Raw genomic sequence first — 13779 nt, 5'->3', positions numbered from 1 at the left:
AACCAATGCCGTTTATTTGTATACAAGCCTTAAACATACTTATATAAACCTTCAATATACTTATATAGGCTTTAAACATAAATTATAATACAAAATATAGCGCTGAAGCAACTTACGAACGACCGCTCGGAACGGAACTCGTTCGTATGTTGGGGAGCGTCTGTACTTCGCGATCTCGTGGTGGAATGTTTTTCATTCTTTATTTACGATTTTAATTTTTTTTTTTTTCAAGGGGAAAACCGTAGTTTTTGTAATGCAACCGTAACACCGTAATGGGTTCAAGAAAACCGTACTCATTACGGCAAAACCGTAGTAGTTGGCAGGTATGGTAGGTGCTGACGTTGGATGCCTAAACTGTGGACACAAAAACATAATGCTTAACTGACAACCCCCCCCCCCCCCATCTAGCTGTAATAGTCTGGCACTTGGTGTGTGAAGTCATGCCTGCAACGGAGGAAGGGTTTCAAAGCACAGGAAACTTGAATAAGCCAGCAGAGAGTTACCTCCAAGACACCATTTACTTAAAAGGAAGCCTCAGCTCCATTGATGTTTCGTACCCAATACACCCCTCTAAGCCCTTAACTAACTGTAAGGCAGGAGAGCACAAACATAAAGAATGCTATTCTGGGACCCTTTGATCAACTGTCTCCCCCCACCGCTCTTTACAAGAACTGGACATGAGTAAAGTATCCAATGAAAACATAGAAACAAACATTCCGGTGCAGTAAGACACATCCTTCAGGAGACACGGTTCTTACCTGCAACCGTTCTCCATAATTTCAGCTGTTGCCCGGATGGCAGCGGTCGCCCTCAAAGATTTAGCTGAAAGTCCGACCACGGAACCTAAAGCTTTTGCCTTCAGGTCATGACAGCTCCACTCCTCTTCCTCCATAAGAGGTGGAAGGTATCCACACATAAGCTTGAGGCTGCCCAGTGTGCCATGATTCGCGTAAGATGCGTTCTCGCAGCCAGTGTGCACATACTCACGGTATATGTCAGAGGTCAAAAACATCTGGTAAGCGTTCTCTTCCATGTTGGACTGGATCTCTGTCTGTGCCTGGTCAAACATGGCAGAGTCAATCTGTTGCTTTTTAATACTATCCCTTATGTAGGTCTTGGTGGCGGGTTTGAGCTGCTTGGCAACAATGCTGTTGTTCTCGATGTACCGTTTGAAAATAACTTTGGCAACTCGCATTGTTTTGGTATCCTTTAAGTCCATTTGCCTGAAGCCGTTGCATGCGAACCAGAAGTCCAAAGTGTCCACGCAATTCTCCTGCTCCAAAAAGGTCCTAAAGAGTTGAGCACCGTCTTGATCGCCAAGAAGAAAATGCAAAGATTTTGTCCACCGGATCAGTGGCGAGTCCGGGGACGCACTTCCCTCCGGCTCCCCCAGCCCATCCTCGTTCCTCCTTGGAGTGGAGCCGGGGAGCGCGGCGGCAGTGGGGTTATCTTTAACCTTATTAAGGGCTTTCATTTTTCCAGACCGGCTGGGTATGTAGCATGACGACTCTCCCTCCTCTCCCGGTACCGGAGGACGAGGAGCATCTTCTCGGAAGCTACTGCTGATGTGCTCCGTAAGCGCCCTGCTCATGGCTCCAGCTCCGGTTGCCTCTGTGAGAGTGCAGTGGTGCCTCCACTGAGCTCCAGCCTAATCCTACTCACTCTCTAAAAGCAGCAGGGGAGCTTCTCAGCTCCTCTTCACTCTGAAACACACAAAGTATTGATCTAATCAAAGCCATATCCTGCTGAACTTCAAAGGAAGACATCAAGTAAACAGTCCCTCTTTTCTTATTTAAAAAAACAACACATCAATAGGTTCAGAAAATGAAAACCCTTTTTCCGTTTCATTTGTCTATTTATAATCTAAATGAGAGATCAAATGGAGCCCACATTCTCAACGTGCAGTGAATCTGTCACATCAAAACATTTTAGAAGAATAAACAAACCTGAGTATTAACTCTTCACCAAAACCAGATTCTGACATCTGCGGCTTACACGTATTTATAATCCATGGCGCTGGCTTCATTTCTAATTAACTCCCACTTGCGACCGTGCCATACACCGGTATCACACGCACATAAAGTCACACGGATTCGGAGTCCAACACTTTGTCTACAGCTTTCCAGGCACGAGTGGAGATACAGTAGTACATCTCACGTGACCATAGTACAACCATACTAGGTCTAAGCAGCCCCGCGGGAAAACCGGGTCGTTTGTGCGTAAACGTTAGCGATCAATAACCAAATGCTTGTCAATAGAGGTTATTACGGTTTTATAGTTACGGCTTTATAACGGCTGCCGACGTCCGATTGGGAATGGGGGGGAATTGCTACATTTGTTTAGTCGCTGCAAGTTAAATTTCATCTCCGGATGAACAAGAATTTTAAAAGAAGAGCAAATATGGAAGAATTTTAGTTTTCAACCAGGTGCACTATCTGATCAACGCTTCGTAAAAGCAACATACCATCGCAGGTCACATCCAATGGCAATGCATTTGAAAAGTTGAGTTATTCCATTTTTCAATAGCTGATGGCAGTTCCACAACTCTCAGGGCAAGTAATCCTGCACAAAATGCGAACATGCACCGCATCTGCCGTGCCACGCGTGTCCCTTCTCGAAGCAAAACACTGTAACGTAGCCTTCCCCCCCATTCAACAAATGACCTCAGAAGTGGCTGGCTCAGTCCCTATGTAGCTCTCTGGGGGTGTCAAAATCTGAAGGAGGTAAACGAAAAGAAGGAGGGGGCTCGGGTTGTGGAATACATCCCACTTTTTTCCCCGGCTATAGGAGACGCGCAGACAGAGAAATGGTCGTTTTTCTTTTTTTAAATCTGAGCCACGAGTATGCGCGCACGCACAAGCACACACAGACACATAAGCTTCTTATCTCGCCGTATTTCTCGCCCACAAACAAGAAACATAGCCCCGCTTTCTCAACTTCAAAGCTGAGCAGCAGCACATCAAAGCGGCCAAGAGAGGGGGCCTGTGGAACAGCTTCGCTACAACTTACCATCCATGTTCTCCACCAGCCTGCCACATTCGAAATCGTTCAAAGTTTACGCAGTCCCGACAGTTTGTATTTCACTCCCACCCGGCGCTTCTCCTCCGTCCTATCAAGTTGGACAATTCCGATGCGCACATTAAACTAAACAGGCGTCTTCCTCAATTTGTTCAGCCTCAGCTCAGGTAAAGTGTCAAGAATCGAGCAGTAGAACACAAGAGGGATGTTTCTTAACCAACAGCGCTGGAGGTTTAACAGTGTGGACTTCAAAGAAAAAAGGCTGGCCTGGTCCCGGAAGATACATAACAACACGCGCCTAGTTCCTTATCGAAAATGGAATACAACTTTAACATATGGAATAAAATGCAGGCAGATCGATACAAACGGTACCGTTTAACGTGTTACGTTGCAATGATTTGAACACATACATTTGGAAGTTAACTCGTTTTAAAAAATACATGTTATGGGCAGGGAATCAATTCACTCGTATACTAGGACCTTATCAAACACAGACAATCGAGCTACTCCCTGAGGTTTTGGAACGTCAGTGGAAGTGGTCTGCCCAGCAATACTCTAGTACTGCACTGTATTCTCACAGCGTTTATAGACACCTACTTTAAACAGGAAAAAATAGCAAACATTTTTTCTGGCAATAAGTGTATAATTTGTTCTTAATTGGCAGTAAGACAAAATCAAAACATTGAAAATTGACTAATTTGTGATTTATTTTTATTTAACACAAAGAAGAGTATATATATATATATATATATATATATATATATATATGTATATATTATATATATCCCATTGTGTTCGTAAGTTGAGGACTACCTATATACAGGTAGTCCTCAACTTACGAACACAATGGGATCCGAGAGGTTGTTTGTAAGTCAAATATGTTTGTAAATCGAATCACGTTAAATTTTGTTTCAAAATTAAATTTGATCAAATTCTAGTTTTTAAATAAAATAATAAAAATATGTTAAAAAATTAACAAAAATAAACAAATTAAATTATATAGCTTATATATACTTTCTATACAGTACATAAATTAAATTTAGAAATACATTAAATTACATCATTCATCCATCCAACCATCATCCCTCCCTTATCTGAACCATTTTTCCTCACAGTACATTAAGATTTTACACAATACATTGCAATAAAAACAAAATAAATATGCTTACTGTACATAGATGGTGGAGGAGTTATTGAGTTGACTTCATGTGAAGCTTAAGTAGAATGCAATACGTATTGGGTGTAACGGTCTCAAACAACTATGTTTTCCGTCAGTCCCTGAAGTGCACATAATTTGTGATTGGTGCATACTGTATGATGCGTCAAGATGGCGACAAGTCAGATTCAACTAATTTCAAAGCTGAACAGTTATTGTACGTTTTGCTACTACGCCAATAAATAAGACGACTGAGGGCTACTTTTCATGAATATCCTCCAGGAGAGCCTCTGAAATGTACTCACACTGTGGCGCCAATATCGCGTGTATGAAGACTAGCTCCAGGCTGTGCCGTTCATCGCCTGACAGAGAGGTACAGTAGTTGAAATGCGCAAATGGCGCGGTGCTGCTCGGCGTATTTGTGGCAGAGAGGGGAACTACAGTGCCGTACCATAATATATGATGTGGCGCGCAGTTAAATATTAACTTGCACGCAAAATACAGCTACATCATTCAGCCTTCGTTCGTATCTGCGAATATTCGTACCTAGAGGACTACCTGTGTGTGTGTGTATATATATATATATATATATATATATATTAGAGGTGTCAGTTGATAAAAAAATTTTAATCGTAGTTAATCACATGACTTCAATAATTAACTGACGATTAATCGCAAATGAATCGCATATTTTATCTCAATTAATATCTAAATTTAGAATGAAGCTTACAACATTTTTTTCCTAATTTTTCATTCTCTTGTTAACATAAATATAGTTGCATTTTTTAGTCATTGAATCAGTAATTTCATAACAATTCATAATTTTTTAAAATTAAAAATAGGTACTGTACTGTAAAAAAGGAGTGTGACATTGTTTGTGTTGGTCATTTTTCTTTTACTACATGGCATAGTTGCGTTTGTAAGACACTGGTGACATTTTTCTTTTCTTATTAAGAGATGACTAATTTTTAACATGAGGTAACTTGTGAAATTCTGCACATTTAAAAAACTGTAAAATACAACTTGACCCCAGTCCCTACAAATATATGCATTGTTATTTAATTTATTACTGCTAAATTGTGTTATAGTGACTCATTTGAATGACGTTGAATGCTTTTATTTTGTTAAGTTCTTGGATGCGCATCGATTGTGCAGTGACACTTTTATTACAAGCCTAGCCAGAGCCGCTCTACTGCTAGCGAGCCATGAAAGAGTACGACTTTTACACTTTAGAGCTATTTTCTGGAGTTGCTGAATAAAATACACCTCACATCTAGAGATCAAGTGACTTGGGGTCACTCCAACTGACAAGACGGCGTCCATTCAGCTCTTGTCTCTCACAGGGTTTGAGAGTGCCACGGACACCTCTTGCTGGAGCAACCTAGCTCGTTGCTAACGGCTAAACGAGTGCGTTCTTCAAAGCAGAGACCGGGTGGAAGTGCTACACAGCCCAAATGGCTCCTCCACACTAACATTCTGCCCCTTAAACATTGTGTGTTTTAGCTCCAGTGTAGTACGGTGCATTTCTATTGGGTAGTTTTGACGTGGACATTTCTGCTGCGACTGGAAATCCCTTCAGTAGAGGCTTTCCAAATAAGGAGCGGTCGTTAATCGAGCATTAAAAAAAAAAATATTGCCGTTAAAGGCATTTTAAGTTAACGTAATATTAATGCAATAATTTAAACCTTAATATATATATATATATATATATATATATATATATATATATATATATATATATATATATATATATATATATATATATATATATATATATATATATATAACTTAATTTTAAGCTCACAAAAAATTGCCATTTTAATTCTACCATTTGTTTAGTCTTGTTTTTGATACCTAGAAGTTTAGTAGCAAGCATTAGCAAAGCTAGCCATGTGTTATGTTACGGCAGTAAAGATATGTTCGCTTGTTAGCAATCACTATCAGTCAACACGTACAGTTCCTGGCATATTCATTACACAGTGGTTAAAAGAAGAACGGAACCAACCAGTGTTGTGACTTGTGATTTGCATTTGCCCCAAGTCCCCACATGGAATTTATGATGACATGAATGAGTTGAAAACAATGCTATCGAGCAAACAGTGAAAGTACATTTATATTTATATTAAAGGATCTTTGTGCAGTTTGTCACAATCTTTTTAACTCGCGACTGCCACCTCTGACCTAAAGCGTAACTGCAGCCTGTGTCAGGCTCGTTCATGGTGCGCGTGCATTTGCATGTGCATGTGCGAGTATGTGCATGATCTTAAAGCGACAGCCACAGTTGACAAATGAAGACATGACTTCAAATGAGGTAAGAAAAACTCCGCCCCTCTCCAAAGAAACTGGAGCGTGAGGGTCTGTACACTCTACTATAAAGGGAAGATAAAAGCTGATTGGTGCAGTCAGAGTACAACAGTCAGAGCTCCTCGTACTCATCCGGGCATTGTTGGAGCATGCATGATGTAGAAAAAGTTTTGATATTACCTTTCTAAACTGCACAATGCACCTTTAACACAGTATCACAATTACAGTAAAACATCACTTTTGTCATTAATTTCATATGTTTACAGCAATGGATCATTTCATCATAACAACCTGATGTAGCTTGAATATTAACCTTTATTAGTATCCAGTGTTGAGAAAGTTCATTTTTTACCCAAAGTAGTTCAAAGTTCAACTCACAAATTTTAAAATGAACTAGTTCAGTTCATAGTTCATAATTGTATTTTATTTTTTAAACTAAGTTAATTGGTCCAAAAATTAACTAGTTCATAGTTAAAAAAATATATATATTTATAGTTTAAATATAACTTTAAAGGACTATGAAAAATGAAATTACTGTAGGAAAGTAATATAAGAAGAATATTGTACACTAAAATAAATTACAATTACAATTTTAAAATAAAAATATCAAAAAACAAAACAGACGGTTCCTGCACACAAAGAGCATGTGTTGTATTTAAACATACAATGTACTTCCTCTTGTGTATTACTCTTCGGGACAGCAGAATCAAATACGCTCTGCGTTTGCTACGCAAGCAACACACAGCGGTGCTGCGAGTAAGCGAGTAAAGCGTCGCCTTTTTTAATGACGCATGTACCATGTGACTGTTCGTCACTGCTGGGGTTGCCAGATAATGGCATTTCCCGCCTGTTTGCGGGGTCTTTACTCTGGTTTTCTATCAAGAAAAAAACTAGCAACCTGGATTAAAAAAATCTATTGCGATCAAAGCCGTTCATTTGCCCCAGAACAAGCTCGTTCACAGAAACATTCGCGAAGGAAAAATGCACTATGTTCGGTTCACGTTCGCCCAAAATATGAACGAGTTTATAAACTTTCGTTCATTGAACTTCTTCAGGTACAACACTGTTAGTACCACAAAGCTGACATTTGCAACGATTTGCAAATTTTCAAAAATGGTGCTCATTACTAAACTTCCAGGTCTACAAACTCATCCATTATTCCATTTTCTTTTTCTTTTTTCCATCCATCCATTTTCTATGCCACTCATGCTCATTAGGGTTGTCACTTTTATATTAAAATCCATTTCAGTTCTCTGACCCATTTTTTCCATTTTGTGTTTTTGAGTTGAGCTTAAAATTTAGATTTGTGAAAAACAATAAAGAAATTGTCTCTTTTTTTATTATATAATTTGCTAATTGGAAACATAAAGAATAAATAATCCACATATTAAATGATAACCTGGATAATGTTCCATAGTGCATATGTCAAATACTATGCATATTATCTTACAGGCCTTGCCGCAAAGCTGTTATCCTTAACACGGTTACTTGTTCTACATTTGGGGGAAATGGCACAGCATGACATTCTGACAAAAATTGGACAGAGAGCAAAGGCAAGAGCTGTTTGCTAGTATTTTAATTCACATGACTTCCCTAATGTCATTGTGACAGAATCTTCGAGAGTGGGTTAGACAGTGATCCAGTCCCATGGTACTTCAAAGGTCCTTTTGATGTTGAAAATCAACTTTATGAGGGAGAATATAATTATGTAAGTCAGAGGATTCACATTCGCAACACTCTCCTGATGGTACAGGACAAGACAACTAATGAAATCCAGCTTCTGACATTATTTCCTATTAAGTTGTGAAGAAGTAAGCATGCTGTGTGGCAGTTCCCATGTGAATTTCTACAGTATGGGCCTGATTTACTAAGATCCAAAATAGTGGGTGCTAAATTATGTGTTCACACTGACAGATCACACATTCTGTTGACGGCGTGCTCCCTGTGATCAACTGGGATTCAAATAGGGTGCAAAATTGTGTGTTCACTCACTCTGTTAGCACACTTCTGAAGGTGGTGAAGGACCACCGGCCGTATTTAAAACAAGGTTTTGTGCTTTTAAGGCTGCCGCACATTGGCAGTTGTGACGAAAACCGACTGAATTCTTGCGCATTGTTTGGCAGCAACTCTTTGTGAGTGGCCAAGACTTGACCACTGGTTTTGTGGCTATTCAAAAATTTAATGTGGGTAATGTCGCAGATCACAACCAACTTCAATGCACATAAGCTTTCAGACACGCTACAAATAAAAAAATTAGCAAATTTTAAGTGAGACAGACACAGCCAACCGCCACGCTGCTCCCAAACCATGCAAATACACAGGTCACATACATACAGTATATTGTGTTTTACAACAATATTGAACTATCTTTATAATTTCATATGTACCTGTGGAAGAAATAGTGAAGCTTACGGTCTCTGTCAAAACGATTATGTCTTGCTCCGGGTACATACAAGTGATTGGAGCAAGGGATCCATCATTGAATCATTTAAACCCCAAAACGTATAAATACGTTTTTTTTTTTTTTTTTTTTTGCTAGAGCATATAGAAAGAAGGCTTTGATATAGCTCCTGACATGAAGAGGTCACTTAAAGCAATGGTAGTTATTACAAAAAAGGTCAGCAGGTGGCAGCAGAGTATAAGAGATCAGCCAGAGCCATGTTGCAACAAGGCTCTTTTTGCCAGTGTTAACAGTTTTGTGAATAATGATGAAACTTAACAATATTTCAATGCCAATTGCTGCAAAATGGAAACAGATGCAAATATACTTTTTATTTCCTGATGAAAGAAGAGACTCTAATCTTTCTTTTGGTAGGTTCCATGTTTTATAGCATTAGAACAGAATATTTTGTGGACCTTCAAATCAGCAAAATCCAGTGAAACAGCCAGGAGCGAAGGAGTTGCTTCAGTGAAAATGGCTGGGAGTTAATGAGTTAACTAAAATATCCACTCTCTTCTTTATTCTCACCCACATCGTTCTCGGTAGAAACTCACAATTTCTGTGACTAGCACTATCTTTTTAAAGTTTAATTTAAATGATACAGTACAACATAATGTGCCTCAGTTGTTGTTCCCAATGTGAACACCGGGAGTCACAGTTTTTCCATTACAGGGATTTGTGGGAGAAGTCCCCGACTGTATTTTTGACACTATCGGTAAGTCCAGTCGCTCCGGTCCAGGTGTGTGGTGTGCAGCTGGCCCAAGTAGTTCTAATGATTTTCACCTAATAACATTTTGGAGAGCACAGCGAGCGTAAAATGAAGTTGTAATTGGAAGTGTTTTTCAGAAGAGGCTAATAAAAATATTACTAATTTACAGAAAATAAATGATTTTGATTATTTTGGGGACACTGGTAACAGCATAAAAGTCATGATTTGTTTTATTTACCTTGTCCCGGTAGCATTGCAAAAGTAGGGCTGTGCAGATCGATCCAAGTATCAATAGAAATGATACTAAAGTGAGTATTGTATTGATACCAAACAGCTAGTATCGATCTTTTGCATTTATTTATTTATTTTGGTTTCTCGTGGGTCCCTTTGTAGTGCATGCACACCCGCCGGCCCACCAATGACAGCAGTAGGCGGCACTGGCAGTAACAAATAATTTGTTTTTTGTTTGTTTTTTACAGTCCATTTTACACTAAGAGTCATATTATGCTTCATTTGAGCTTTCTAACTACTTCTTGTATTAGTGTACTACAACATATAAATATCGTATTATGTGTTCAGAGCAGGGGTAGGCAAGTTCGGTCCTAGAGAGCTCGCAGTCCTGCATGTTTTCGATGTCTCCCTCCTCAAACACAGCTGAGAGGTTCCTGCAGAATGTAATTATGAGCTGATGATTTGAAACACCTGGGTTGGAAGCAGGAGACACCGAAAAAATGCTGGACTGCGGCTCTCTAGAACCGAACTTGCCTATCCCTGGTCTAGAGAGACTAGAGGAAGTTCGGTGGCTGAGTACAGAAAAGCGACAGGGACTTAGAATATGAAGATTTTAATATGAAACTCACTACATTGTAACTTTAAACAACAACAGTCAAGGTATGTTTCCGTTGAGGATATTACATTATGGCAAGAACCCAATAAGAAAGTTTAAATTGTACCAATATTTTTGGGCAAATTGCTTTAAAGTGTTGTATTGACTTTTTTTGAGGCGATGTAGGACATATTTATTACCGGTTTATCTGTTTTATTTTGTGCATAAAAACACACAGAATGGATCAGTAGAGTGAGTGTGACCCATTTCTGACAAGCAACAAGTTTGTCATGTAAAACCAGTAAAAGTGAGTGAATTGATTGAAGTGATTTGCTCAGTCAGCATCTCACGTGTAAAATGGACGCAACTCAATTGCTGTGAGTGTTAATAGTAAATATCATGGACTATTTGTTGTTGTAATACATTGACAATGGAAGACAATGAAAGACAAAGGAAGGAAGAAAGAAAGAAAGAAAGGATACTAAAAAAAAAAGCACATTAGATCAACCTAACTTGTTAGTGCCCAGACCCGCTGAATTTTATTTATTTATTTATTTTAAATATAAAATGCCACTGTGCTTGCTGGAAGGAGGCAGTCTTGTTTGTAATCACTGTAATCATTGTCATTATTCAATATCTTATTATTGCATTTTCAGTATTGCTGTGTTTGTGGTATAATCCAGACTTTGAATCCAATTTACAAGTTCTTAATTATACTTCTCAACATTCCGTTGAGAAACAGCCCAAGTTTTTACAAAAATATGAGCTTTACCAAGCCTTTCCTGTTTTCTGGTCGACCAGACACTGACATTCAGTCAACCACACCCTGCACACAGTGAGCTTGTCTGGTGGTTAAGGCTAGCTTATTAAAAACATGTTTTTAACATAATTTTTCACTGTAAGGCGTTATTATAAAGTGGTGTGAACAATTACAAAGTCTGTTTAGGTGTGTGTGTTGGAACGATGGAATATGAAGAGGTCCTAGCCTCTGTTTATTCTGGAGGTCTCTCCAAAACAAACACCGCTGCCACAAATCCAAACAATCCAGCACCCAAAATGCAAAAAAGCTTCTAACACTTCCCAAAGCAAAGTGCCTGCTGACTGCAAGATGGAACTTTAAATGACAAAGTGGGTCAGCAGCGTAAGCACTGGGATGTTCAAGAGGCACTCGACTGATCTGGCCCAATTTCCGGCATGATATCTGTGCACCAACTACATCATTGTCATCTAAAAAGCGGATGGCTTGACATACACGAGGGTTATAAAATGTGACAGACAGGCTTAAATGTGTGTTATTTTCAATTCAGCATGAGATTACATCTCCGTCCAAATCTAATTAGGCTGCAAATACAGCTGCAAAGTGGAAAAAAAGAAACCACAGACAGTAGAATTTTCGCTGACAGACAGGAAGCAGCTTCATGCCTTCCTTCGTCTGTTTTTAATGGCCTAGAGTTCAGACTACTTAAGAATTATTTGGTTTTAATCAGTTTCTTCAAACTGTTACGATTGCCAGATCACCTTTTCACTGATGATTTGATGACCATTTATTTTGCAGTGGCCACAGGATGGCAAATCCTTGTGACCACACCTGCTGACCCTTGAATGCCCATGCTTGTGCTGTGCTTCAACAAAAGAGGGTGCCGTAAAGTAGCCACAAGAAGCCCCTTTTTGATGTTGAACCAGCACAGACCCCTTTGTTAGGGCCCTAACCATTTCACGAAAAGATCCAAACGCTTAAGAAGCACAATACAGGACGGGAGTGCAGCCAGTGACTTGCAATAAAGCCCCAATAAAAACAGGGTGACCTGAAGGCTAATTAGGAGTTTGGGAAGGGGAAGAAATTAAGCACATAGGGTCTGTCACCAGAGATTGGAAATTAAGCACTTGTTTGATTAAAAGCCGGATTGACAACACACAGAGAGTGAGCAATTCACTTGCTTGCTAGTGCGGTTGACATACCAGGACATAAATAAAATGAGACGGTACTTGAGTTAATGTAAAGCGTAGGAAGAAGTGTTGAAATAAACTTCTCTTCTGTTCTTGGCTATTGTGATGCTGAGATCTTTGATGCTGCACCAACAGAAACATCAACTTGGCAGAAGGTCTGTATCATTTATAGCCACTTTTTCTTAACAACAACTTTCCTATTTGCATCAGCCCACAGTTCCCACAATGCAAACAATACATTCTGTACAGCCTGCTTTGTTTTATCACTTTTTCCTCAGTGCAAATCCGACACTTGTACCGAAATAGCACAGAAAAAAAGTAGGCAGGGTGGATAATTGCAAATAACCCAATATTTAGGAGTTCAAAGGCTATGGTGGGTTTGAGTGATAATTTTGGCTGAAGCATCTCTATAAACACTAATAAAATTAAGTGCATCGGAGGGGGCGTGGCCAGGCGTCCCTTTGAAGAGACCCTGTGATCAGTTCCCCCTCTCAATTAGCGTATTGTCCACTTCTCCTTTCAGCATGGGAGGGAGGGGGCATTCTCCCCCCCTTAGCTTCCCTTTGAAGTGATTATCCCTTTATCTCAAGCCTGAGCGAGGAATATCTTGGGGGACAATGGCAAATTAAAGCCCATATGGAGAGAAGCGTGAATGGCTGTTTGTAGGCTCAAAGAGAAATAGTCGGAAAAAATGCAGGGATAGAGAAATAAACAGAGCAGGGAGAAGGAGGAAAAGAAGGGCAAATAGCATCATTCTGTTTGCATGAGCTGAGGGGTGAGTGCTCGATGTCAACACTCATCCCAAAAAGTAATTTCGGGCTCGTGCCAGAGTTAACACTTGTAGCGGCTGTAGTGACTTAAGAAGATCTGTCATGACAGATGGGGAAAGACTGGGAAGGGAAGGAGGTCTGGGGAGATAGAAGGATGAGCATGGAGAAGGCAGAGGAGTGCAGTTGTCAGCAGAATCAGATGGCGGTCAGGCAGACAGGCTTGAAGAAGATACAATTAAAGTGTGGAGTTAAGACGGGCTTTGAAGTTGGACATGGTGCATAACACCCTTAAAATTTGAGAAGCCAGCCATTCATCTTCTTGTTATGGCTAGTTAAGGATGTTCCTTTTTAAAGATCCAATTTGAGAAAATAAACTTTAATTCTAAGTTTAGAAAAGTATAAATAAATCAAGAGTTGTAATAACCAGCTAAGATTTTCAACAATGTTAAAAAGGCATTCAAATAATAGAAATAAAAAGGAATAGCCACTTTTTAAGCATGAGTGAGGGATTTGTTCAAGAAGGTGGGAGGGGGACACTGGGGATGAATAATTACTTTCTCTGCCCACTCTCATGCCTTTCTGTTGCAATCCTGTTTTTTGGTGACTTCA

General features: G+C 39.5%; 1 protein-coding gene across 11 annotated transcripts in view; it reads right to left on the bottom strand.

Annotated features, from left to right (window-relative positions):
- Window positions 1–13779, bottom strand: part of LOC144055581 (axin-2-like) — a 131016-nt gene that overhangs the window by 16565 nt on the left and 100672 nt on the right. For 9 of the 11 annotated variants that reach the window (XM_077571681.1, XM_077571679.1, XM_077571680.1 and 6 more), the window contains one exon: window positions 759–1703. In XM_077571681.1, coding sequence (XP_077427807.1) covers window positions 759–1591 — 833 coding nt within the window. In that variant the 5' untranslated portion in view covers window positions 1592–1703. Of the gene's footprint in view, window positions 1–758; window positions 1704–2464; window positions 2872–3009; window positions 3471–13779 lie in introns of those variants that run through there. The other 2 variants (XM_077571689.1, XM_077571688.1) reach the window with 2 other exon arrangements.

The sequence above is a fragment of the Vanacampus margaritifer genome, chromosome 7 (assembly GCF_051991255.1).
Source record: "Vanacampus margaritifer isolate UIUO_Vmar chromosome 7, RoL_Vmar_1.0, whole genome shotgun sequence".
NCBI lineage: Eukaryota > Metazoa > Chordata > Actinopteri > Syngnathiformes > Syngnathidae > Vanacampus > Vanacampus margaritifer.
Note: the sequence above shows the minus strand (reverse complement) of the source record. Positions and strands in the feature narration are given on the sequence as shown.